Source organism: Adiantum capillus-veneris, chromosome 15 (genome assembly GCF_014529385.1).
Source record: "Adiantum capillus-veneris isolate H3 chromosome 15, ASM1452938v2, whole genome shotgun sequence".
NCBI classification, from domain to species: Eukaryota; Viridiplantae; Streptophyta; class Polypodiopsida; order Polypodiales; family Pteridaceae; genus Adiantum; species Adiantum capillus-veneris.
The window spans coordinates 122625964-122652832 of record NC_140945.1 but is presented as its reverse complement, the minus strand read 5'-3'; the positions used below and the strand labels follow the sequence as shown (position 1 = coordinate 122652832).

The window sequence follows — 26869 nt, the reverse complement described above, 5'->3', positions numbered from 1 at the left end:
CACAAAGAAGAAGCGAAAGAATGAAGACACAGGTAAAGAAAATCAATCTAAGACTCTCAAGGAGAGTCAGACTCCCTCACATGGAGACAATGGTAGAAATGTGGCCGAAGAAAGTCTTTCAATTATACCCTTAGAGACTCAAGAAGCAAGAGATTCTAGTGGATTTGCAACCTTAGTAGTTGAAACCCCCTCAGTGGCAGTGGTTGTGGACTCAGTATCCTTAGCTGTGCTGGACTCTATTAAACAGCCCAAAGAAAAAGATCTTGATAAAGAAGTTACCAAAACTTCTAAGAGTGGACTAGATAGATATGTTGGAATTGCACACTATTTTAAATTTGGAGTACAATTTACCCAATTGATCCTAGTTGAGCAATGCAACCTTGCATCAGATGGCTATAAATGCAGACCATTGTCAGATGTGTATGTGAAATATCTCTTGAAGCAATTTGCAGGGCACTATAGGCCAGTCTCCAGTGCAGCAAACCTGATGCCGTATAACCCAATTACAAAAATGCCTTTACAAACAGCTGAAGTGCATGGAGACAAGCTATCAATATACCACTACTAGATTCTAGCTGGTTAGTATTCCATCATAGCGGCTAGAGCTTTTTTGCGTAACAACAGCACTAAGTATGCTTTGAGAAAAGAGTTCTACAAGTTTAGAACTGCAAGGATAGTAGTAGACGCTCCCAAAGAGGTTGCTGTTCGAATTTCCAAAATGGAGAACATGGAGAAAATAACAACAATGAAACACCAGCCTTATGTGGAGGTCTTGAAGCATGGCCGTAGTCAATGGCTTGCATATTCTAAACCAACAAAACCCAAGGCAGGAGTTCCTATCGGTCATCCGAGTCGAGCACCTTGGGATGTAAGTTCCACTTCCCTATGCTTGTTTTTGTTACAAATATGTCTTGAAATAAATTTAATTTTCTTTTCTTTATTTTTAAGGCCTTTGTAAATGTGGCGAACATCACGTTCAACCATAAATCATTTGCCAACAAAGAAGCACACATGGTCATGTACAATGATGAAATCTATGATCAGTGGATAAACATCTTGGAGAAGCATCAGACATCAATTGCTCGTGGGAGACAACCAAGCATAACAACCTTTAGATGCTTAAATGGTTTAGAAGATAATGATGTCAAGCTACTACAACAGGAGCTGACAGAAGAGAAGATCTGCTTAGTGAAGCAACCGCACCAAGCGAGCATGCTCGACCTCACTGCACCTACAACAAACTTAAAGCAGACCAAGGTTTTTGAGCCTCAAATGTTGATGGCATTTAAAGAGATAGATCAGTAACTTCATGGGATGAATGTAAGTCTCATTATAACATTACAGATGAGATTTACAAATCTCTCTTCACGAGCTGTACGCAGTGGCTAAATCTCCTGCTACAAAAAGGAAAGGAGAAAGAGCCAATTCCTGAGATCACTAGGAGATATGTGCAGTGAATCATTGCACAAAAGAATGGAACTTCTAGTTTGCAATTCATTTTACCATGGACAATCAAGTGTGTTGGAAAGAATTTGGAAGGCATTGAGTTTCTCTGCAGTGAGAATAGCTCTACAATTCGTGTTGGTGTTTGCATCATAGATACAACACACAAAAGTCTTACATCTAGTGGTTGGAGTGCTACCCAATTTGGTAAAGTAACTGATGGAGTATGTGGGATAGCACATCAACCATCAGAGTTTTTAATTGCTGGCTTAGTCAAGTATCAGCATGCTGCTTCCCTAGAGAAGGCAATTTCTAAAAAAGCTAAATGGTATTAAATGCATGTTCTACCTTTGAGCTCCTTAATGGGATCAGAGATCATACAAACATGTGCTCTTCGTGAAGTAATTTTTGGGGTTTGGGCGTTCTTCAGTCAAGGAGAGCAGTACACCAACTACTCTAGTGTTAAAGTGTCACTTTTGGAGCCAATGCATACTCTCTACATCGACGACGACGAGTATGATGCTGTGACCACGGCCAAAGCCTTTTTTGTGCATCGTGAAATCAAATGTATGTGTGTCAAAGAAGATGATCAAGTAATAGACATCTTCTCATTATGCTATAGGACTAAAGAGTCTCTACAACAACAAAGAAAGGTGATATCAGTTGCATGTACTAGTGATCAAATGACGCAATTGGAATCTCTTTGCCATTCCATAGTGGAAGAAGACCTTGATCTTAGAAGGTGGACAGGTGTAGATACCACAGAGAAAGTCAATGATGCCAAGGATTTAGAGGAAGAAGAAATTGAAGAACCATTGGATGCAAGTGCTGAGGCCATTTTATTTACAAGAAACAGGTTAAGCTAGCCACCCATGATATTACATTACTGATATTTAGATTGTTATTGTTGCCATTTTATTTTATTTGTCCCATCTCAAATCCACCCCTGATGTTAAAAACATTGATGTTTGGTTTGTTATTTTTCTCAATTTATTATCTTTGAAAAAATGTGAAGTTGTGAGTTTAAGTTTTTTTCACAATAAATGAATTAAACTTAAGTGTATGATATTATATGGACATGTTGTGGCAAATAGAATTCTACATATATATATATATAGAATATATATATATATATATATATATATATATATATATATATATATATATATATGGTCATAAGATATACTATGTAATACCTTAAAGTTAAGTGGTCATATGAGGTTTAGGAAGAACACCCTGTGACTTGGGATCATAGAGTTCTTTGTAGATATGGCACCCTATGGCCCTAGGGCCATAGAATCCCCCAAAAGCAAATAGGATACCCTACAATCTTATGGACGTAGGGTGATTACATCGAGTCTCTAAAATGGCACATAAGCATTTGGGTTACTCTATAGCCTTAGGTCCATAGGGTGTCAACATAGAATCCACCAAAAGCATTTGGCCTACCCTACAATCTTACGGATATAGGGTGATTACATAGAGTCTTTAAAAGGGCACATAAGCATTTGGGCTACTCCACAATCTTATGGATATAGGGTGATTACATGAAGTCTCTAAAAGGGCACATATGCATTTGGGCTATTCTAGAAGGAAACATAAGTTATCCAAGAGCATTTGGGATAACCTAAGGTCTTAGGGACATAGGATGCTGACATAGAATCTCCACAGGGACACTTAAACCACCCCATGGATGCAAATCACTTAGCTCTCTATGTACACATCTTATAAAATATCACATGACACCCTATGGCCTTTAGACCATAGGTTGGTTATTTTAGGTTACCTAAAGACTCTTTAAGTGTTTCAAAAATATTTTTCTTTTGCCTTACTATCTTGTGTTCATAAACATTAGGGACATATATTGCTTATCTTGTGAACAATTAATGTATGATCATTTTTGATTGGGTGTAAGTTCTTCTATTGTGAATTGATGATGTAAGAATTTGAAATAATTATCTTTGTATTGCAACTAATTAGATTAAAAATATATTCAATATTTGTTGTAAATGCCAATTATTTGCTTAGATAGTAAACATCAAGTATCAAAGTGCAAATGGTTTATGAAGCATTTGTCCTTTGGATTATGTGAAGATCTAGTTCTTTAATTGTAACAAGGTTTTATTGAAAGATATAAAGTGCGAGTATTTTGTTCCAAACTATGATTTTGTTTTTCTTCTAGATTATGCAGAGAACTAAAATTCATATCTTGAATGTTTTTCAATAGAGGGAAGCTAGGACTAGTACAATTTGTTTGCTTAGATAGTAAACATCAAAATATCAAAGTGCAAATGGTTTATGAAGCATTTGTCCTTCGGATTATGTGAAGATCTAGTTCTTTAATTGTAACAAGATTTTATTCAAAGATATAAAGTGCGAGTATTTTGTTCCAAACTATGATTTGGTTTTTCTTCTAGATGATGCAGAGAATTGAAATTCATATCTTGAATGTTTTTCAATAGAGGGAAGCTAGGACTAGTACAATTTTTTAGCTTGTCATGTAGCAATCAGAACATTGTATCAAGGTTTATTGCAAAGAAATGATTGTATAATGTATGACAATTGTGTAAGTTTGTAAATTGGAAGTAGAAGGCAATGCAAGTTCTAGAACATGTGCAATGCCAGAAGGAGAATCCAACACAAATATTTTTGCCCCCCAGGATTTGAAAATCAAAGTGCATGGTGAGCCGTACCTTCCATCCACCAACAGATCAATGCATTGTGAATTAAAGTATTTGCAAATTTTATTTAAATGTTTGAATGTTATGTCGACATTTGAAGGCAAAGACCCCTTCAACTATGTGGCAAAGCAACAGCTGTATGATGTATGATAATGATTCAATTTTGTATATTGGATTGCATATTTACCGCAATATTAACTTACACATTGAGATTTTATAAAAAAGTTAACACTTGGATTTTTTCATGACTGTCATTGTCTAATTAAGTTGATATATATAGCCTTTAATTATTTTAATGTGTATATACACTTGGATTTTTTCATGACTATTTTATTATGAAAACTTTTAATGTGTATTCATCCTTGAAAATTATGTCAAAAAGTATATCACCTATATAAATGGTATTTAGGATCACTAAAACAACTTGACTTTTTTAATTGAAATTACTAATATTAGAAAGAATGCTTTGTGCTCTAACCACATCGTAATCAAAATCCGTTTGTGAATGTATTGTGGATGCCTTGGCCACCCTATGTCCCTTGGGCCATAGGATACGAACTTAGAGCATATAGTGTTTCTTACTAGCATTGAAGGCACCCTTTGGCCCTTGGGTCATACGCCAACTTAGAGCATAGAGGACTTCCTTTTAGCATAGAAGCATAGAGGGCACCTTGTGGCCCTAGGGCCATAGGGTGCTAACATAAAGCATGTAGAACTTCTTGCTAACATGAAAGGTACCCTATGGCCCCAAGAGTGCCAACAAAGATCATATAAGGTCTCTTACTAGCATAGAGAGCACTCTATGACCCTAGTGCCATAGGGATCTAACATAGAGTCTATGAAGAGGCACGTAAGTCACTCAATGTCCATAGGGTACAAATATAGAGTCTCTAAAGGGGCACTTAGGTCACTCAATGGTCTTGGGGCCATAACGTATCCTATATGTATGTAGTAGGGAATTCTCTTCAAGGACACCTTTGGCCACCCTATGGCCCTAAGGCCATAGGGTCTCAATGTAGACAATAGATGGTTTCTTATGATAGCACCCTATGGCCCTAGGGCCACAAGATTCCAACATAGAGCATATGGTGTTTCTTAGTAGCATATAGGTCACCCTAGGGCCATAGGGTGTGAACACAGAGCACACAAGGTTTCTTCCTAGCATAGATAACACCTTGTGGTACTAGCACCATAGGGTGCAAACATGAAACATTAGGGGTTTATATTAGCCTTGAGGGCACCTTGTGGTGCTAGGGGCATAGGGTGCCAACATAAAGCATATTGAGGTTCTTATTAGCATAGAGGAGGGTGCCTATATAGAGCATGGAGGGCTACCTTGTGACCCTTGGGTTATAGGGTGCCAACATTACACATAGAGGGTTTGCTAGCATAGAGGACACCCTATGGCCCTAGGACCATAGGATGCCAGCGTAGCCCATGTACGATTTCTCTTTTACCATAGAGGAAATCTTATGGATCTAGGGTCATAAGATGCCAGCATAGTGCATAAATGGCTTCTTATAAGTATACACATAAACATAGTGCATAGAGAGAATTTTACCAGCATAAAGACCACCCTATGGCCTTGGGGCCATAGGGTGCCAACATAGAGCATAGAGGGATTTTTATCAGCACCTTGTTTCTCCTTGGGACTCCATAGTGCCATAAAGTGGTTTTTGTATATGTAGTAGAGAATTCTCTCACACGGGACACCTTGGCCACCATCTGGCCCTTGGGCCATATGATAGTAACATAGAGGACACCTTATAGCCCTAGGGTTTCCTTCTAGCCCTAGGGCCATACACTGCCAACATATAGTATACATGGTTTTTTCGTAGAGCAAACCTTTTAGACCTACGCAATAGATTGGCAACCTAGACCATACAATGTATCTTACTAGCATAGAAGGCACCCTATGACCCTAGGGCCACAGAGTACCAATGTAGGGCATAAAGGGTCTCTTCATAGGATGAAGGGCACCTTGTGGCCCTAGGGCCATAGGGTGCCAACATAGAGAATAGAGAACAAAGAGGATCTCTTTATAGGATAATGGGCACCCTATGGCCCTAGGTCATAGGGTGCCAATATAGAGTCTCTAAGATGGCAACTAGGCTAAGGTGGTCTTTGCAAACATGGTAAGGAATACTCTCAAAGGTCACATTTTCCACCCCATGGCCCTTGGGACCATAGAGTGCCAACAGAGAGCATATAGGGTTTTTTACTAGCATAGAGAGCACCCTACAACCCTAGGGCCATAGGGTGTCAACATAGTCAAATGGGGTGCAACAGAGAGCATAGATGGTTTCCTACTATCATGGAGGACACCCTGTGTCCTTGTTGCCATAGGGTGCAAACATACAGCATGGAGGGTTTCTTGCTAGCAAGAGAGCACCCTATGGCCTTGGGGCCATATGGTTCCAACAAAGAGCACTAAGGGTTTTTTGCTAGCATAGAGGATAGCTTGTTTCCCTGAGGCCATGTGATACCAAAATAGAAGAGTCTTAAGAAGGGCACCTAGGCCACTAAATCACCTTATGGCTATAAGGTGGTCTTTGTGGGGAATGCTCCTAAAGGGTTCCTTGGACACTCTATGGCCTTTGGGCCATAGGTTACCAACATAGAGTTTAGATGGTTTCTTACTAGCATAGAGTGCACCTTGTGGCCTATGGTCTTTTATGCTAATATAGAGTTTCAATGGTTTCTTACTAGGCATAGGGGGACACCCTATGGGCCCTAAGGTGCCAATGTAGAGCGCAGAGGTTTTCTTTCTAGCATAGAGGGCACCTTGTGGCCTAGGAGCCATTTGATGCACCCTATGGCCTGGGGGCTATAGGTTGCCAATGTAGAGCATAGAGGTTTTCTTTCTAGCATAGAGGGAACCTTGTGGCCTAGGGGCCATTTGATGCTCCCAACTTAGAGCATACAAGGTTTCTTAGTAGCATTATAAAGGGTACCTTGTGGCCCTCAAGTCTCCATAGGGTGCCAACATAGAACGTAGAGGTTTTTCTTACTACCATAGAGGACATCAGGCTATGGCCTTGGGGCCATAGGGTTTCAATGTTGAGCATAGAGGGTTTCTTACTAGTATAGAGGGTACCTTGTGGCCCTAGGTCCATAGGGTACAAACATAGAGCATAGAAGATTGATTACTATCATAGAGGGTATCTTGTGGCCGTAGGTCCATAGGGTGCAAACATAGAATTTGTTACTAGCACGGAGGGCACCCTATGGCCCAAGGGCCATAGAGTGACAACATATAGCATAAAGGGTTTCTTACTAGCATAAGAGACACACCTTGTGGCCCTCGGGCCATAGGGTGCGAACATAAAGCATAGATGGATTCTTACTAGTGCTCATAGAGGGCATCTTGTGGCCCTATGACAACCCATGGCCTTAGGTCCATAGGGTGACACATAAATAAAGTACCATATGGCTTTGAAGCCATAGATCTATTTATATGTTGAGACCTCCTAACAATCCTAACCCTATGGCTTTGATACATAAAGAGACATATTTTGGATTATCTTAAAGTCATAGAGATATCTACAAAGAGAACCCTATGGCTTGAAGGCCATAAGAAACTTAGTCAAGGAAATCATCCAATGCAAGAAGATAGTGCAATAGAAAATGAGACTTGTGTTCTAGAGTTTAAAGGCATAAACGTTTCTCCAAGTATACTTCTAGATGCCACCATCATGGACAAAGAACTAATAGCTAGATAAAGATAAGGAATCTCTAAACAATGAGGAGCATAACAATAAATTTGTTGTAGATGTGTTGTCAGTTAGTAAATTTGTTATTTGCGATTAGTTTTTTCTAAGAGAGTGACAAAAAAGATTTATCAAAATGTAGACACTTTGGAATCTAAAAATTGTTGTCTAAAATTTTTTATTTGCGATTAGTTTTTTCCAAGAGAGTGACAAAAAAGATTTATCAAAATGTAGATACTTTGGAATCTAAAATTTGGTGTTCTTTAAACTTGCAATCCTTCAACAAGACATTGCGGCTGACAAAGTTTTACTCGAGATCGTTGGTATAGAGGATGCTCATGCCATTGACCCTATTGAGAAAGATTCTATCAAGCTCCATGTCAACCAAAGAGCTTCTGAAGAAGATGACAAGAATCTACAAGTTTTTGAAGGTCAACCGCTACAACAACTGGAGATAAATTTAAAGAGTAATCCAATGGAAGAAGACGGTGAAAGTTCTAGAACATGTGCAAGGAAGGAAGAAGAATCCAATGAAAATATTCTAGTAGCCCAAGATTTGGGAATTGGATTGCATGGCAATACAATGGAAGTAGAAGGCAATGGAAGTTCCAAAACATGTGCAACGCCAGAAGGAGAATCCAACACAAATATTTTAGCACCCCGGGATTTGGAAATCGAAGTGCATGGTGAGCCGGACCTTCCATCCACCAACAAACCAGTGCTGACTATAATAGTGAGCTTGTGTGGATTGTTCTTGAGGAGATGCTAGCAAAAGTCCAAGAAAATGAAGAGCTTAAAGTTTGGACATGAGCATATTGTTCTTCGTCCAAGATGCATTGAGTTTTTAAAGGCTCTACTGAGAAATTTCAATGTAGGGATATGGTCAGCTGCTAATGACATGCATGTTGTGGACATCATCAAGATTTTAGAAAAGGAAGCTAAAGAAAAATTTCCATTCTTTATGATCTGGGGGCAAAGCCAATGTCAACCATGCGTAGAATCAAGGATCACTCGCTTAGATAATCCAGGAGTAGAAGCACTTTTCGAACCGTTGGCTATTGCATCATCAAAATTTGGGCTTGATACAAGAAGATTGCTTCTTGTAGATGATGAGCCATTAAAGGGATGCGTGAATCCTGCATTGAATTGTATTTTTCCACCATCATTTAATGTTGATGATGAGGAGGATAATATCCTCCTTGGGGAGCTGCTACCATATATCAAAGCTCTCAATCATGTTAATGACATTCGCACGGTTACAGGGTCTCAGTTATATGGACAAGCACCCATAGCTCAAGGTCATGAGCTTTATAACCGTATACACAAGGTTGTTGCAGAGTGGGAGGAGAGAAATCTAATATTTCTAGGAAAAACCTACTCCACGGGTAGGCTACCAGAAGTTTATCGTCCTCTTCACGATGAGAAAGTTGCAACATCTAGCACTAGTGGAATGTCCACTCGAAGTCAAGACAAGAAACTTTCAGCACGTGATCGAGAAAAAGTAGGGGTCTTAAAGAATATCAAATCATCGTCAGCCTTGAAAGATACAAAAGCAATTATGCTTGCCCAATTGGGATTCAAGGAGCCTGTGATCAAAGTACATGAAGCCAGGAATTATATAAAGCATCTAAAAATTCAGTATGATCTCAAATAGCCCTACATCAAGAACTGATGGAGCAATGTTTTGTAACCTTTTTTCATTTACAAAGATCTTTATGTACTCAGAGACTTTGCTAGAGTGCTTAGGCTTTCAAGATATATGAAGATGTAAATGATTAATAGTTTTTTAATGTGTCTTTCAATAGTATAAGTAGATTTTGAGTTTCGTGTGCCAAATGCTCTTTTTTTAAAAAGGTTTTATAATTGTTTGCTTTGAAATTTGAGTTCATTGTGCCGTCAAGGTTAATCTACATGGTCATAAGGTCAAATCTTGCTCTATGACCTTGGGGGATTTGCACTTTATGGTCTCAACACCCTATGACTTTAAGGCCATAGCGTCATAGTTTGGCATGTGTTTTTGCATAAGACTTACTAAGTGTAACCACAAATTAGCACCCCATGTCCCTAAGGTCTTCAATACACTTGAGATCTCTATATTAACTTTTTTTTAAAATCATTTCAGGGCTTCTAAGAAAAAATGTTTTGCTATTAGATTATCACAAAATAGAGGAGCTCCCTTTCATATTACGTCAAATATCACATTCAAACCAAGAGCAATGGTTTCATTATCTACCAGCATCTTTCAAACAGGAGAAGAAAACGCTTATCTTGGATTTAGAGGGTGTGCTTCTTGCAACATTTGAGCTTCACCCAAGGCCAACCTGGACCAAGTACATGTGCATTGTAGAAGATAACAATGAGGTGTATGTGGTGCGTCCAAATGCATAGCATTTCTTAAGATTTTGCTTTGAGTTCTTTGAGGTTCGGATTTGGAGCTGCCATCGTTTACAAAGCTCAACACATAATCAAGACCTGTTTTCCTACACAAAGTCACAAATTCAAGATGATTATGGATAACAGGTGCTGCCAAAATTCAAATTTCATGATCGGTTACAAAAGAGCTTATCACAAATATCTTTTGACCATATGGAAGCTATTTGATTATTTAGATGGGGGCAACACTATAATATTTGATGATAGTCCATACCGAGTGATGTGGAATATGCAAGGAACTTATATGATTTTGGAACCAACCTACTCAATTGCTTCAAAGTTTTCTAAAAGATGAAACTGTTCCATGGTTATGTGGATGGTTGTATGCTAAAGACAAGAGAGACTATACCATAAGAAATTTTGTAATGTTCCATCCGGATCTTGAGACTCACTATGTAATGCAATGTTATATGTCTCAAACGATTCAAAATCTCAAGAGAAGGAGGCCACGTTAAGTGTACTAGTTAAGTATTCTAAATAGCATCTACCAAGTATTTGGCATTGTGTACTTTTCAAATTTTAGACTTGATGGAAGTTGTGGGATAGCTTGAAAATCTTTAAACTATTTTTTTAATGGAGTGCATCCTATTGTGAGGAGACCCTTCTCATTCAAGCTCTTTGGTTTCATTGTTTGATGCTTCTATGGTATTGTTAAATTTTTCTTTTTAGTAAATTTCTTTATTAAGTGATGCAAACAATCAGAATGTTCTTGACATTTGGTAGTGTTACAAAACGGTGTTTTTTGAATACCCTCAATCTTGGAGATATCATACTCTTTCTTGTTAGTACTTTGTTGTACATGCGATGAAGACCATCATTTTTGTGAAACTGTCAAGTTGTTGGTGGTAATCTTTGTGTCTATACTTTATACTATTTTGACATAATCAATGTATACGATTTGTATTATTCACATCAAATGGTGTTTTTAAACACCTCCTTTTTTTGAGACACCATCTCTAAAACCTTTGAATGAAGTTTTAAAGCATGTGCTTGATGTAAAAAATCTTCATCTTAACATAGATTCTTTGGCACAAACTTGTATTAAGAGTTTTTATATTGTAGTTTTATGTTAAAAAACAGATTCAAAGTTAGAATTATGATAGTTTATCTAAGTAAGTACCTCATTTAAATTTGTATAGTTAAATAGAATACCAAATGGAATTATAGGTACAATAGATGACATCTTATGGTCTTAGGGCTGTATGATACTCTAATTATTGTTTAGATTTTTTAATTGTTTGTGAACATATAGCATAGAGGATTTTTCTCACTACCATAGAGAATATCCTATGGTCTTGGGGCCACATGGTCTCAATATTGAGCGTAGAGGATTTCTTACTAGCATAGAGGGTACCTTGTGGCCCTAGTCCATAGGGTGCAAACATAACACACAGGGCACCCTATGGCCTAAGGCCATATGGTGACAACATATAGAATAAAAGGTTTCTAATTAGCATACGAGATACACCTTGAGTGCCTGGGGACATAGAGTGCCAACATAGAGCATAAAGGGGTTTTTTATTGGCATAAACGGCATCTTGTGGCCCTAAGACAACTTAGAGCCTTAGGGACATAGGGTGGCACATAAATAAAGTCCCATATGGCTTTGAGGCACTGAACTCTTTATACGTTGAGATCTGCTAATAATCCTAACCCTATGGCCTTGAGGTCATAAAGAGACATATTTTGGATTATCTTAAAGTCATAGATATATCTACAAAGAGCACTATATGGCCTTAAGGCCATAGGTGCAATAGATGGTATCTCATGGTCTTATAGCCATAGGATACTCTATATTATTGTTTTGGCTTTTTAACTGTGAAACATTAGTTTGAATGTTGTTTAAATTATCGTGTATTTAAAACTTGACAGCATGCTACGAAACCATGACCAATTATTTTGTTATACGTGGATTAAGGTCACCGAATTTATGACAAGAGTGTTTAATAGTATTTGTCTTTACATATTATCTTTTTTAATGCTGTAATCAATTTATATGCTGCTTAAAAATCATATCAATCGATTTTTTTGACACTTCATTTTTTGAGAAGCTACTTCTAGAATCATTTGTTGAAGGTTGAAAAGCATTGATGTCATAAAAATCCTTTTTCAAAGAACTATATTGGAGGCTTATTCTTAAATTTTATAGTAGAGAATTTAAAATAGACTCATACAATCATGATAATTTATCTAAATTAAAGGTAACTAGAGCTTAGAAATCATTAAATAACACAATCCTGGCATACACGTTTAACAGAACTAGTGTTAAGGGAAAGGACATTATTGAACACTACCACATAAGGTTCTATTTTCCTCTTCATTGAACATTCTCTTTGGGAAAAGACATTATTGAACACTACCACATGTGGTTTTATTTTTTTGTTCACATGGGCAATTGGTTTGCAACATGTTGCCAACTTTTTGTGTTCACATGGAACGTTTCCATTAAAAAATTGGCAATATGCTTATATTTTCCTAAAAAAGAAATCTCTCCCACCCTCTCACGTTTTTAGAGTTTTTCCATGTAAGTCAAGTTGCCGGTTGACAACCACACTCTCATGTGAATTCTCTCATAATTTTCCAATTTAAACTTGGGAAAAAACCTGTGGAACAATGCTCGAAACAAACCTAGGTTTAATGTAATCCCACCTACAAATTTTCAAATTTACCTCTAAATTATACATTTGAAGGTGAGAAAACCTACAAAACTTTGAAAAAAATAGTGTAATTTGATGTAAGAACCTTCAAATTTTGTCAATTTACCTATGTTGTTTCAAATATGTAGGTTTGCCAAGTTTTTGGAAAAAAGTTTTTTTTCGAGCACTGCCGTGTTGTCTTTCATGCGGGCCTGTTGCGGGAATCTCCAAGATTCCAAGGTTGACAACAGTGCATGAGCAAAGACGCATGCACAGCGTCCAGCAGCTATGGCGGAAGTGGTGCAGCATCGGCATGGCAAAGCAAGGGTGAGGGTGGGTCGCGTTTGGAGAGAGGGCACGCGCCATGCTTTCGTGGAGTGGAGCGTCTCTGTGCTGCTTTCCTCCCGCTGTGATCCTGCCTTCACCGTTGGGGACAATTCTTCCATCGTTGCTACTGATTCCATCAAGAACACGGTACTTTCTCTATGCTCCTTTTCTCATGGATTGCCCTGCCCCAACACAAACCCCCCTCCCTAAACCCAAAATAAGCTATTTTATCCTCCGCAGGAAAGCTAGATGAAAACAGAAACGCCAAGTTCTTTCAGGCCAAATAAAAATGATTGGGACCTATTGGGGCAGGCTCTACTTGGTCTATGTATCCCACGTTACCTGGATAGCTGGCTTCCGGGTAGCTGCTCTTTTGAGTGGGGCACCTGTGCATTGTCCCTTCCATGAGACAAGCATTGCTTGGTAGACTATGCTCAGCCTGGTTTTTATTAGATCTACAGATTGTATCATAGTATGCAATGCTTTGCATGACATAAGTGATTTGACATGACTTGCAGTTATCATTGTGAAACCTTGTATGTGGATGATCTTATTCTTACTGGCTCATCTTGGGTGAGAACTCAACTAACTTGTACATTTGCTGATACTTGATCTTGGATAGTCACACTACTTTCTTGGTTTGGAAGTTCATGAATTTCTTGAGGGTATCTATTTCTTCCAAAAGAAGTATGTGTGTAGAAATTGCTCTAGAAGTATGGTACCATGCCCATTATCTTGTCCTATGGATCCTAGTTCTAACTGATCAAAGCTTGATGATACTCATCAGGTAGATGCTATGGCATGTGGACAAGTTGCAAACTCTTGATATTATCTCTCTTATGCTATGAGTGGGTGCATTGAAGAAAGAGATACCCGTCATTAAGAAAGCTCTGTGGTCCAAGAGGCGCGGAGAACCACCGCCATCGGTGGGAGGCAGCTTCGCCTAGCCTCATCTTTAGCAAGAGGGGATGTCATGTGCACAGGGGCTCAACGTGCCTCTTGGACATGCTGCGACGACTCAATGCCAAACCCTAGACTAGAAAATGTTAGGAGACTTGTACCAGTTTGCTTAAATGATTGTATGAGGGGCGGTCAAGAAACCGGCGACATATTTCTAGAACTAGTATATTACATGTACTCGTAGAGTAGGCCTAATGTGCTCCCCTCCATGTCGGTGATGCGTAGAACCATGTAGATTGGATTCAAGGATTTTACCAATGCCTCCGTCTCCACCCACCAAGATTCATTGACACCGGAACTCAAGGAACCTTGGCTTAGTAATGTCATTCCAAGCAAGCCATTCATCACAGCTAATGTCACAAAGTGATGACGTGGCTATTGACAACAGAAACCCTAAAAATCCTGCAAACCCTAATTTTTGCCAAAGACCCTAATTTTTGGAAACCCTAACCCTAAAACCTGCAAACCCTAAAATCTGCCAGAAACCCTAACCCTAGCCCTAAAACTTGCAAACCCTAAAACCTGCCAAAAACCTTAATTCTGCCCTAACCCTAACCCTAACCCTAAATCCTGGCCTAACCCTAACCTGCAGATTGTGTTGGCAGTTTTTGGCTGGCTTTTGGCTTTTGCTTTTACTCAACGCAAGAGATGAGAGAGAGAGAAGCTTTTGCTTTTATTTTATAAAAGCATAGAAGAATGAGAGAGAAAAAAAGCTTTCGCTTTATTTTTAAAAGCTTTTGGACAGCTTTTTGGAACTTGCTTTATTTTATAAAGCAAGAGAGAGAAAGAGCCTTTGCTTTATTTATGAGCTTTTGATTTTCAGCTTTTGGAGCTCTGCTTTTGGCATCCCTTGTACTCTTTAAATAAGTGGGTAGGCCACTCACAACTCGGAGCATCTAGACGTTGAGTCTGAGTGTGAGCGCCTGCCCGCACTCTTGTACTTTGAACTCAGATTAATACAAAAAGAAATACCGAAAGGGGCACCAGTCTTTGGGGCCAATATCTCTAGGCACGGAACTTCGCCGGGTCAGTGTAAATCTATTGTGAACTGTGAACTGTTTTGAAGTGGTTATTTGGTGCTGTCGCGGTCGATTCTTGACTTGGAGTGTCCAAGTCTGTTACAATGGTATCAGAGCACGGCCGATTTCTCTTCTACGGGAAATCCGATCCCAATTTTTTTTCCGCGGCACCTATGGCTTCACGCAAGGATCATTCGACTCCCTCTGCATCCGGAGATGCGGGCAGGGATCACAATGAAGATTCCGGCAGAGAGTATGGCTTGCCTCGGGCTACTCAGGCGGAGCAAAGAGAGATGAAGCGTCGTCAATTGATCGGTGATGCAGCAAAGATGATGCTCAATTTTGCGAAGGATCCAAAATTGGCAAAATATATGAGCGAGACATCTTTTCAGGAAGGGCATGCGCAGTGGCAGCAGCAAACCACTACACCACCCCCGAAACCCGCTCTCAAGAAACCTCCTCCTTTGAAGACATATTCAGAGAAGGATTAGAGGGTGGTTGATGCACGGATTGCTTAGCTTTTTGACGTGCAAAAGCAAGCCAAAAAGCATGGCCAAAAGCAGAAGAAAGGCACTGACTTCCCGGGTTATTTGGGTCGTCAGTCGACATTTGACAAAGCAAAGAAATAGAAGAAGCGTGTTCGCTTTGAAGGAGTACCCAGTTCTTCTTCTTCTTCTTCTGACGATTCTTCTAGCTCTTTAGATTCGGGCGAAGCAGACAGAAAAGGCAAAAAAGCGAAGCAAGAAACAAAGCTTCGAAAAGGGTAAGAAAAAGGCAAAGAAGGCTAAATCTTGCCCATAGATTGACAGTTCTACTGAGGACTCGTCTACCATAGTTATCGGGGAACGCGTTCCGTAGGCCGTGGAACGCCGGAACGCCGTTCCCTCCCCCTCTGCCAAGCTGGAATGCCTCGGAACGTTTTGCCGTTCCGGGTGACCACCTGATACCGGAACGGCTGGCCGGAACGGCTCTGGAATGGCCAACTCTCAAAAATGGGAAGAAATAGGCAGTTTTTTGCAAATTTGCAGTGAACATTAGGTGTTTTTTTAAGTGTGCAAGGACTCAAAAATTAAAATGCACCCCCTCACACCCATTCCCTTCTCAAGCATTATTTGGGTGTTTTTTATGCCTCCCGTTCCGCCCCGTTCCCGTTCCAAACCCATGGCCGTTCCCCCGTTCCGCGAGGGTCCCCGTCGCCATTCCCATTCCGCGTTCCGGGTAACTCTGTCGTCTACAGACAGCTCAGATTCCGATGACGGAAACTTTTATGCGAAAAAGAAGAATTTTTATAAAGCCAACTTGTATGAATTTCTCGAAGATAAAAGCAAGAAAGTCCGACAGTTTAAGGAAGGTGGCCACTCGATCAAGTTTGATACTTTTTCAGGATACTCAGATGCTTCAAAGGCTTTGTCTTTTATACAGCATATGTATACATATACATATACATATACATATACATATATATATATATATATATATATATATATATATATATATATACATATATATATATATATATATATATATATATATATACATATACATATACATATATATATATATATATATATATATATATATATACATATACATATACATATATATATATATATATATATATATATATATATATATATATATATATATATATATATATATATAAGCAGTTTGACATCGCTTTCGCGGGAGGACGGTATTCATAGCACTCTAAGATTCGGAGAGCTGCCGCTTACTTTAAGGGGAATGCTCGTACTTGGTGGTCCACGCTTCTTTTAAACAAGACTGCGCCAGCTAAATGGCTGAAATTTAAGAAGCTTTTTATTTCTTCTTGGTTGACACAAGAATATGAACGAGATATACGAGCTGCTGGGAACCATCTTCGGATGACCAAGAAAGATACAATCAATGCTTACTGTGAGAGATTTTGGAGCTCTTTTCTACCCGCCTCTTCATTCAAGAAGATCTCGTTCAGAGAACAGATTGAGCAGTTTACCTTGGGTCTACCTACAGAGATCCGAGATCACTTGTTAGGTGCAGTGGAATGAATGTTTGCGCTTTGCTCAAGATGAGTGCTCCGAACTGTGCTCAAGGTTCCTTTTGTTCTTATGGAAGGTAGAGCCTTCCGTTCTTAGTGAGAGAATGCTACGATCACAAACAAAGTGAATGGACACTGTGCGTGCAAGTGTATGAGACTGAGAGATAGAGAGAGAAGAGAGATACGACACCAGAGACATTGTAAAACCCTCCTCCGAAGGCGTCGGCGAGAGTGGTCTACTTATGATTGCACAATCTGGTATAATGGTGATGCATGAGACTGATGCAAGTCTAGGCTATGTCGGTGACGACGACGACGACCTTAGGGCTGAAATCTGCGGTTTTCTATTTGCTGAATTTCGGGGCTGATTCGTACTGCTAAAAAATGCTGGTTTGCTGCGTTTTTGGGAGGCTGAAAATGAGGGTATCTGCAGGTGCTTAGGGCTGAATCTGCTGCTGTTCTTAAGGCTGAAAACGCTGCTGCATTTGCTGCACTTCAGGCTGAAAATGAAAACGCTGGTTCATCTAGTAGCGTTAGTGACAGTCTTTTGTGGCTCCTTCGATGCTTCAACTTCGTCTAGAGTCGTGCTTCTTCCATCTTCAAGAATCTCCATGGCTGAAAATTCTTGAAACCATGTCCAACACAAAACCATAAACATACCCATTCCATGTAAAGTGAAGGAAAAAAATCTTGTCTTTGCTAAAGACTGTGTATGCAATGTAGATGAACATAGAGACAGAGTGACAACCCATTCATCAAACACATGCAAACAATGAGATCAAATCTCTCTTATGATCTAGAGCAATCAACTGTGGCAAAACACAATGGAAATGCGCACGCTTGGTGCTCTTACTTTCATGTGCTCGTTCTACGAATGTGTCATGCCAAGGAAGAGACATGGAATGTGACTTCCTTACATACATACTTTTCAGCTTTTTATGAAAAATCCGCATACATTCGTGCTCATCCATGAGAGAAACGTGCTCAACATACAATATGTCATGCCTAGGAAAAGGGATCACATAAAGACGCTGACTAAAATACAGGAAACGATCACGAATGAAACACTTGAACAATACGCGCGTACTAATCATGTGCACACATAATACTTCCTGTGAGGGTTCTTTGGACCTAGGCTCGAGAGCCAAGATCGGTTCTCCCTGAATGATCGAATCGTCCTGTGGGGGTTCTTTGGACCTCGACTCGAAAGCCAAGATCGGTCCTTTGTGATTGATCGAATCTGCAACGAGGTTAGCTTCGCGAGAAAAAGCATCCACTAACACATCATCCGTGTGAACAATCACATCATCTTCATGCAACTCATCATGCTTGTGAGAAATCACATCTTGATCATGCAAATTATCATGCTCGTGAGAAATCACATCTTGATCATGCAAATCATCGTGCTTGTCATTGGCATCCAAATCATCATGCTTAGCAATATCATTCAAATCATCATGCTTATCTTTGTCATCCAAATCATTATGCAAATCATTGGCATTCAAATCATCATGCTTCTCAGAATCATTCAAATCATCATCATGCTTCACAATCTCATGCAAATCTTGTGTATTATGCTTTGGAGAAGAAGAGACTGAGAGAGTCTCCTTTCCCCAAATCTCTTGCATCTGTGCCTGAACTTGAGAATAGAGTCGCCAGAACTCTTTGTTTTGTCGGTCGCTCTGTTCTTATATTGCTTTCAAGTCGTACTGACGCTGTATGGTTGCCATTCCTTCTTTGTAGTCACGATCTATGGCTACCCTTTGTTCTTCGTAGGCCTTTCTTTCTGCTTCTCTTTGTGCTTTTCTTTCTTCGCGTTCCAACTTTCTTTCCATAAACACCTGCTTCAACTCCTCCATAGGAGTTAGTGCAATCCTTGATGTAGATGGGAAAGGGGGAGGGTCGGAAAAACCTCCTGGTGGGGAAAATTCTTCTTCGCCTCTCTCATGCTCATCACCTCCAAGCGAAGTATCCATTCCGCTTTGAGTGATGACCATTCTGAAGTCGTGGGTTCTTGTGGGTTCTTAAGTTCACGAGGAACTTGGGTTCTTGAGACTTGAGGTTCTTGGGTTCTTGAGTTCATGAGGAACTTGGGTTCTTAGGTGTCTTGGTTCTTGAGGTTCTTGAGGTTTTCTTTCGCTTGCAAACCGTGTTTGAGAAGGATCTTCTCTTCACCCGAGTTCTACTCCTTTCCGCGGGTGCACCCCTTGGCGGCCTTGCGCTCACACCAAGGTTGCTTTTTCCCACCTCACGTTGATTGGCCGGCCGCTAAGTGCACGGTCCGCTCTCAATGAGTGAAAGGAGACACAAGGGGAGGCTGGACAAGCCCTTCTTTCTTGGGATTCTTGTCACTCTTCAAAAAAACAGGATTAGGAATCGACACGCCCAAGCGAACTTGGGTTCGTGCGACCGCAACAAGCAAAAAAATTCTTGTGATTCTTGTGGTTCTTTCCTTGAGTGATAGAGAACACTGCCAAAGCTCTGATACCAATGTTAGGTGCAGCGGAATGAATGTTTGCGCTTTGCTCAAGATGAGTGCTCTGAACTGTGCTCAAAGTTCCTTTTGTTCTTATGGAAGGTAGAGCCTTCCGTTCCTAGTGAGAGAATGCTACGATCACAAACAAAGTGAATGTACACTGTGCGTGCAAGTGTATGAGACTGAGAGATAGAGAGAGAAGAGAGATACGACACCAGAGACGTAAAACCCTCCTCCGAAGGCATCGGCGAGAGTGGTCTACTTATGATTGCACAATCTGGTACAATGGTGATGCATGAGATTGATGCAAGTCTAGGCTGTCGATGACGACGACGACGACCTTAGGGCTGAAATCTGCGGTTTTCTATCTGCTGAATTTCGGGGCTGATTCGTACTGCTAAAAAAACGCTGGTTTGCTGCGTTTTTGGGAGGCTGAAAATGGGGGTATTTGCAGGTGCTTAGGGCTGAATCTGCTGCTGTTCTTAAGGCTGAAAACGCTGCTGCATTTGCTGCACTTAAGGCTGAAAATGAAAACGCTGGTTCATCTGGTAGCGTTAGTGAAAACCTTGGCCAATCTGGGACTGTGGCGATGACTGCAATGCTGAAAACGCCAGAGGGCTGTGGGCGATGGGGGAAACTGAAAACGCTAGGCTGAATGTGGCGATGATGAAGACCAAAAACGTCAAGGGGTTTTGAGGGTACTGCGGGGTTCTTGCTGAGAAGATGCCTGTTGAGCGGGGAGCTCCTGCTGCCTCTTCTGCCATTTAGTGCTAACTTGGGTTTGCTTATATATTTTCTTAGCAAAATTGCCCTACCTACTTTTGTTCGGAAGCCACTCAAATTAATAAGTGAAAAATGTCAAAAATAGGAAAAATAGGCTAAATGCACTGGAAAAATCCCCTAAGTGATTCTAACGGATTCTGATGGGAATACTGATGATCATGCTGTGTGCAACCAAAGGATATGCATCTACACTAAGCGACTGGGCATGCACGGTCTACGAATAGACTCACAAAAGTGCCAGATCACTTCTAATCTAGACTTGATTGGACTGATTGAACCCTGTTATGCTGTAGCTTGTCCACGGACACATAGGGTTGGATGTGTCACGTGACATCACTGCTTGAAACAGAAGTCAGCTTCTATTCAGGAGTTGATGAGTCATGCGAAGCGGGGCTTTGCCATTCACTCTGGCAGTCTGACTACCCCACATATGAGGCCATGACACAACGAGCCGAGCAGACTTCTGGGAATGAAAGTAGAAAGAAAAAGAGCAACCCATAGAAAAAGGATGCACGACCCAAGCTTACTCCTTAGGAGAGAGCTCGCTTCATCAGAGAGGGGAAGTGCTTTAGATGCGGGGAGCATGGACATATCTTTGCGAAGTGCCCTAAAAAGGCACAGAAAGAACAGAATGATAAAGACGACGACAGGCCTGAGAGTTCGAGAGCAGTTGAGGAACGTGGCAGAAAAGGCAGATAGAAAAGCAGAACTGGTACCACATGGCGTGGGACCTGCACCGAATCAAATGAATGAAAGTACAAACTTTGCCGCCTTTGGGACAAAGTGAAGCTCTTTTGAAGGAGCCAAGGCCAACTTCTTTTCACTTGGAATTGGTGGCTCGATTTGGAATTACGCCCGACAGACTGATGCCACAGGCGGAGCTAGTTCGACTGGCACCGGATGTTGCCATTACACTGAGCATTGGCAAACTTCGTTTGCAATGACAAGGGTGTTCAGGGCATGCGAGTGACGTTCTACTTGGAATCCCTTGGTACCACGAGAACTACGCCGTGGTTGACTACTGGGCCGAGAAAGCGACTTTGATAAATGAAGGGCTCAGAGATTGTACTTGATAAACTTCAGTTTATTTACTCATTCTTTTGGGAGAGAATTGAACGATGGATAAAGTTTGAATATGTTTTGACCTGAACAAGAGAACGCCAAGATTTTTTTTTTCTCCATACTTATGCCGATTGCTTTTTAGAGGGCCTGAAGATCAGACCATTGACCTGATACCTGGAAGCACGTCACCGAACCGGCCACCTTACCGTGTGAGCCGAGTACAGACTGAAAAATTTATGAACCAAGTGAAAGACCTCTTGGAAGAGGGTCTTGTGTAGCCTAGTACTTCACCGTATTGCTCTCCACTGTTGTTGGATTTGAAGAAAGACGGATCTTGGAGAATGTGCATCGATTATAGAGCTCTCAACAAAATCACCATCAAGAGCAGATTTCCGATCGATGATACACTCGACAGGTTACCGGGATCCTCGTGCTTTAGCAGGATTGGTCTGAAGAGTGGATATCATCAGATCCGAATCGCGACGAGATACGTCTACAAGACAGCCTTCCGGACTACCTTTTGGATTATTTGAGTTTTTGGTGATGCTTTTTGGCTTAACCAATGCTCCTGCGACATTTAACCGGATGATGGACGGGATTTTTCGAGAGTACAGGCTATTTTTTGGCACTTTCTTTGATGATATCATTGTTTTCTCCAAGAATGAGGCAGAACATAGAGATGATCTGCTTCAGAGATACACTTTTTTTTGGGACACTTTGTCTCAGCAGCTGGAGTGCAAATGGACCCGGCCAAGATAGAGACTATCCGTGATTGGCCCGATTTGAAGAATGTCCATGAAGTTAGAAGCTTCTTGGGACTGTGTTCGTACTACAGGCGGTTTATACGAAAGTTTGCAGAGGTTGCTTCCCCTTTGCATATCTTGACAGAGAAAGGAGTCCCTTTTCTCGTGGGGATCCACAGAGGTGATTGCCTTTCAGACATTGAAAGAGAATTGACTACAAGACTAGATTTGACTTTGCCGGACTTGCAGAAGTCATTTGAAGTATTTTGTGATGCTTGTGGTCGTAGTCTGGGTGCAGTCTTAATGCAAGAAGGCCATGTCATTGCTTACGAGAGACGATTTTTCTCTAGGCCGGAGATGACAGCATAGATTTATGAGAGAGATTTTGGCGGTTATCCTTGCTCTTACTCAATGGCGGCATTACCTACTCGGAGCGGATTTTACTGTCTTTACAGACCATTAGAGTTTGCGCTACTTCTTGTCACAGAAGCAGCTTTCGGAAAAACAGATGCGGTGGGCGAACATCTTGTCACAGTTTCACTTCCAGATTGTCCATGTTCAGGGACAAAAGAATGTGGTGGCAGATGCTTTGTCTCGGAAGCCGTTGGTTCTGGCTATTTCCGCGATACATCATAGGAGCTTTGAGGATATGGTCGATTAGTATGCCACAGATACAGATTTTGCAGATATTTTCACACGGATATGGGATGGGGAGACGGTAGCTGGATACTCTCTTCGGGAAGGCTACTTGATGAAAAAGACTATGTTGTGCGTTACACAGCCGTTGAGGGAAAAGGTTATGAGTGAATGCCACTGTCCACCTTTTACGAGTCACCGCGGCATTGCTACCACCATGAAGGGGGTAGAGAGATACTTCTTTTGGCCGAGACTCAAAAAGGATGTGGAAGAGTTTGTGCGCAGTTGCTTAGTATGCCAGAAGGTCAATTTTGACAGGCATAAGGCACAGGGATTGTTAAAGCCTTTACCCATACCCACCCACCCTGGGAAAGTATTGAAATGGATTTCATTTTTGATCTCTCGAGAACACAGAATGATCACGATGATTACATGGCACGTCTGAGACGATTGTCTCCGACAGAGACCCCAGATTTATGAGTTTGTTTTGGAAGGCAATTTTGGAGAACATTGGCACGCGGTTGCAGTTCTCATCATCGTTCCACTTGCAGACTGACGGGCAATCTAAGATTGCCAATTCAGTGGTTTTAGATTTATTGAAGTCTTGTATCTCGGATCAGAAGACTCAATGGGAAAAGAACTTACCTTTGGTGGAATTTGCCTACAATAACAAGATACACTCTTTGACGGGAAAGACGCCATTTGAGATTGTTGAAAGTGCTGCAAAGGTTCCATCCTTCCTGAGCACGAAAGATTAGATATTTGAAGCGGATGAATATTCGCGAGATTTGGATACGGCTTTTGCCAAGGTTCGCGAGACTTTGCGGAAGTCTCAAGAACGACAAAGAAGGCAGCGGATCGCCATCGTCGCGACTTGAAATTGAAGAAGGATGATTGGGTGCTCTTACGTTTTGAGAAGGCACGCCTAAGAAAGAAAAAGGGAAAGGAGAGGCTTTTTTTCCAAAGCTTAGTATGCGATACTACGGACCTTTCCAGATTACTGAAAAGATAAATGATGCCTCCTTCCGATTGAAATTGCCAGATACTTGGAGGGTTCACAATGCATTCCATGTGAGTCTCTTGAAACCTTTTAAAGGTGATGTGCCTGATGAGCAACCCGAAGTGGAAGAAAACGAGGAAATCCTTGTCTCTGAACAGATTTTGGCACAGAAGGATACGAAGAAAGGTAAAGTCCGAAGGCGGTTCTTGGTTAAGTTCAAGAACTTTCGTGCATTTGATGCGAAGTGGATGGAGGAGGAGGACCTAGCAGATACTCCTCGGATTGTGAAACTTTACCTCGATGTTTTGGTTTAGCATAGTCTACTCCAAACGGAACCCAGGATTCAGCTTGGCCGAAGATCTGGTGCAGTGGGATGCACAAGAGGGGAGTCGCTCCGCTCCTTTGTCAACAGATGCCTTGATTTTGATACTAAAGTCACTGATGTCTCTTTGAGCTTCAGGGATACTGAGAGCTGACAGTATTCTACCGGATGACTTTATGAAATGGAATTCCTGATAATGATACTGATTTGTTCTTGACTTCTTTTGAGTGCAGGAACTGATAGACGAAATGACTGCAACATTTTGGTCTGATTGATCTCGAGTAGACATGGTTGCAATAGGGGTTAGTCAATCGGACATCGATGAGGTCCCGATTGGACCTAGATGTGATTGCTAGCTACATTGCCGATAAATCATGGTCTAAGATCCGAATGAATGTTGAGTGTCATGTGATGTCTAGTGATGTCCTGTGATGTCGTGTGATGTGACTGTCAATTTGGTACATGTGCTAGATGTGTGTTCCTAGTACGTAGGTACTAACAGTTAGTGTCTGCTAAGACGGTTTATGGCTTTTGTCGGTTTTGTAGGCGTAATCGCGGTCGATTACAATTCTTTCAAGAGGGGGGTATGTCACAAAGTCATGACGTGGCTAGCGACAGCAGAAACCCTAATTTCTACCAGAACCCTAAAAATCTTGCAAACCCTAATTTCTGCCAAAAACCCTAATTTCTGGAAACCCTAACCCTAAAACCTGCAAACCCTAAAATCTGCCAGAAAACCCTAACCCTAACCCTAAAACCTGCCAAAAACCCTAATTCTACCCTAACCCTAACCTACAGATTGCGTTGGCAGTTTTTGGCTGGCTTTTGGCTTTTGCTTTTACTCAACGCAAGAGATGAGAGAGAGAGAAGCTTTTGCTTTTATTTTATAAACGCATAGAAGAATGAGAGAGAAAAAAAGCTTTTGCTTTATTTAAAAGCTTTTGGATAGCTTTTTGGAACTTGCTTTATTTTATAAAGCAAGAGAGAGAAAGAGCCTTTGCTTTATTTATGGGCTTTTGATTTTCAGCTTTTGGGGCTCTGCTTTGGCATCCCTTGTACTCTTTAAATAAGTGGGTAGGCCACTCACAACTCGGAGCATCTAGACGCTGAGTCTGAGTGTGAGCGCCTGCCCGCACTCTTGTACTTTGAACTCAGATTAATACAAAAAGAAATACCGAAAGGGGCGCTAGTCTTTGGGGCCAATATCTCTAGGCACGGAACTCCGCCGGGCCAGTGTAAATCTATTGTGAACTGTGAACTGTTTTGAAGTGGTTATTCTTGACTTGGAGTGTCCAAGTCTGTTACAGCTAATGGTGCGTATAAGATTTGGCCACACTCTAATGAGACGCTCAAGCACAATGAACATGTAAGCAAACCTAGTGGTGGAGGGCTTCAAGAGCTCCAATGTACTGCTGGCTCGAAACATGCCGAGTGCTTTAGGCCTCTTAGTCACAAACTTGACCATCTTCCTAGTAGTAGCAAAGAGCTCACTTACCCAAGGTATATTGCCAATATCCTCAATGAGCAAGTCCAAGGAGTGAGAAGCACAAGGCGTCCACACAAGGGTAGGAAACTCATTTTCCAACATGTGTCCTGCTGATACACAATTGCTGCCATTGTCAGTCACTACTTGCATAAAATGCTCTTTCCCAATCTCCTCAATGACCCTTTTAATTTGTCCAAAGATGTAAGCACCTGTCACAGTGACACCTGCACCTGAAGCATCTATGGCCTTCCAAAACATAGTTCCCTTGCATGAAGAAATCAAGACATTGTAGACACTTCTCTTGCGCACATCTGACCACCCATCACGTAGAATAGTGCATCCATACTTCTGCCATGTTTCCTTTAGGAAATCAAGCTGAGTCTCTACACATATCTTCTCCTTCTTAAGCTCCCGTGTGTGCAAGGTCTCAGATGAAGGACCTTCCCATCCTATGCGACTCACTGCCCTCATTGTCCTCTTCCATTGCTTAGTTCTGGCCACATTGAATGGAATACCACATCTTATGAAGAGGCGTGTCACCTCACGGGTAGCTATCTTCATAGCTTGCTTTTGAATGCCAGCTTTAATGCATGCAGATTGGAGAGTGATAGACCCCTTTTTACCTCCATCAACATTTGGCAAAGGAGTCCTTTTTGCAAGAGAAGTCGATGACACACTGTACTTCTTGCTGCGGACTCCAATCGACTTCTTTTTGAGCTCAATTGGCTTGCTTGTCACGTGACACATCCCAACCCTATGTGTCCGTGGACAAGCTACACCACAGCAGGGTTCAGTCAGTCCGATCAGTTTAGAATAGCAGTGATTTGGCACTTTTGTGAGTATTCGTAGACCGTGCATGCCCAGTCACTTAGCATAGATGCATATCCTCCGGTTGCACACAACATGATCATCGGAATTCCCATCAGAATCCATTAGCATCAGTTAGGGGAATTTTCCAGTGCATTTAGCCTATTTTCCTATTTATTGGGATTTTCACTTATTATTTTTAAGTGACTTTCCTACAAAAGTAGGTAGGGCAATTTTTCTAAGTTAATATATAAGCAAACCCAAGTTAGCACTTTCTGGCAGAAGAGGCAGCAGGAGCACCTTGCTCAAC

General features: G+C 41.0%; 2 protein-coding genes across 2 annotated transcripts in view; one reads left to right on the top strand and one right to left on the bottom strand.

Annotated features, from left to right (window-relative positions):
- The first annotated feature begins 13086 nt into the window (after positions 1–13086).
- The window catches only part of LOC147441415 (uricase / urate oxidase / nodulin 35), a 75374-nt gene continuing 61591 nt past the window's right edge, over positions 13087–26869 (top strand). Inside the window, exon 1 of the mRNA XM_086483061.1 lies at positions 13087–13377. Coding sequence (XP_086339187.1) covers positions 13192–13377 — 186 coding nt within the window. The 5' untranslated portion in view covers positions 13087–13191. The remainder of the gene's footprint in view (positions 13378–26869) is intronic.
- Positions 14248–26499, bottom strand: LOC147441416 (uncharacterized). Its single transcript, XM_086483820.1, has 2 exons — positions 25501–26499; positions 14248–14565 (listed from the first exon to the last, which is right to left on the bottom strand). The coding sequence occupies exons 1-2, from the start codon at positions 26497–26499 to the stop codon at positions 14359–14361; spliced, it is 1206 nt and encodes a 401-aa protein (XP_086339946.1). The 3' UTR covers positions 14248–14358.

Bases quoted from the DNA above. Each gene is read 5' to 3' on its own strand.
- LOC147441416 (XM_086483820.1), bottom strand. From the start codon at position 26,499: ATGTGTCACGTGACAAGCAAGCCAATTGAGCTCAAAAAGAAGTCGATT. The intron at 14,566-25,500 runs CTGGCCCGGCGG...TGTTGTCAATAG, and splicing joins CAGTTCACAATAGATTTACA to CCACGTCATCACTTTGTGAC.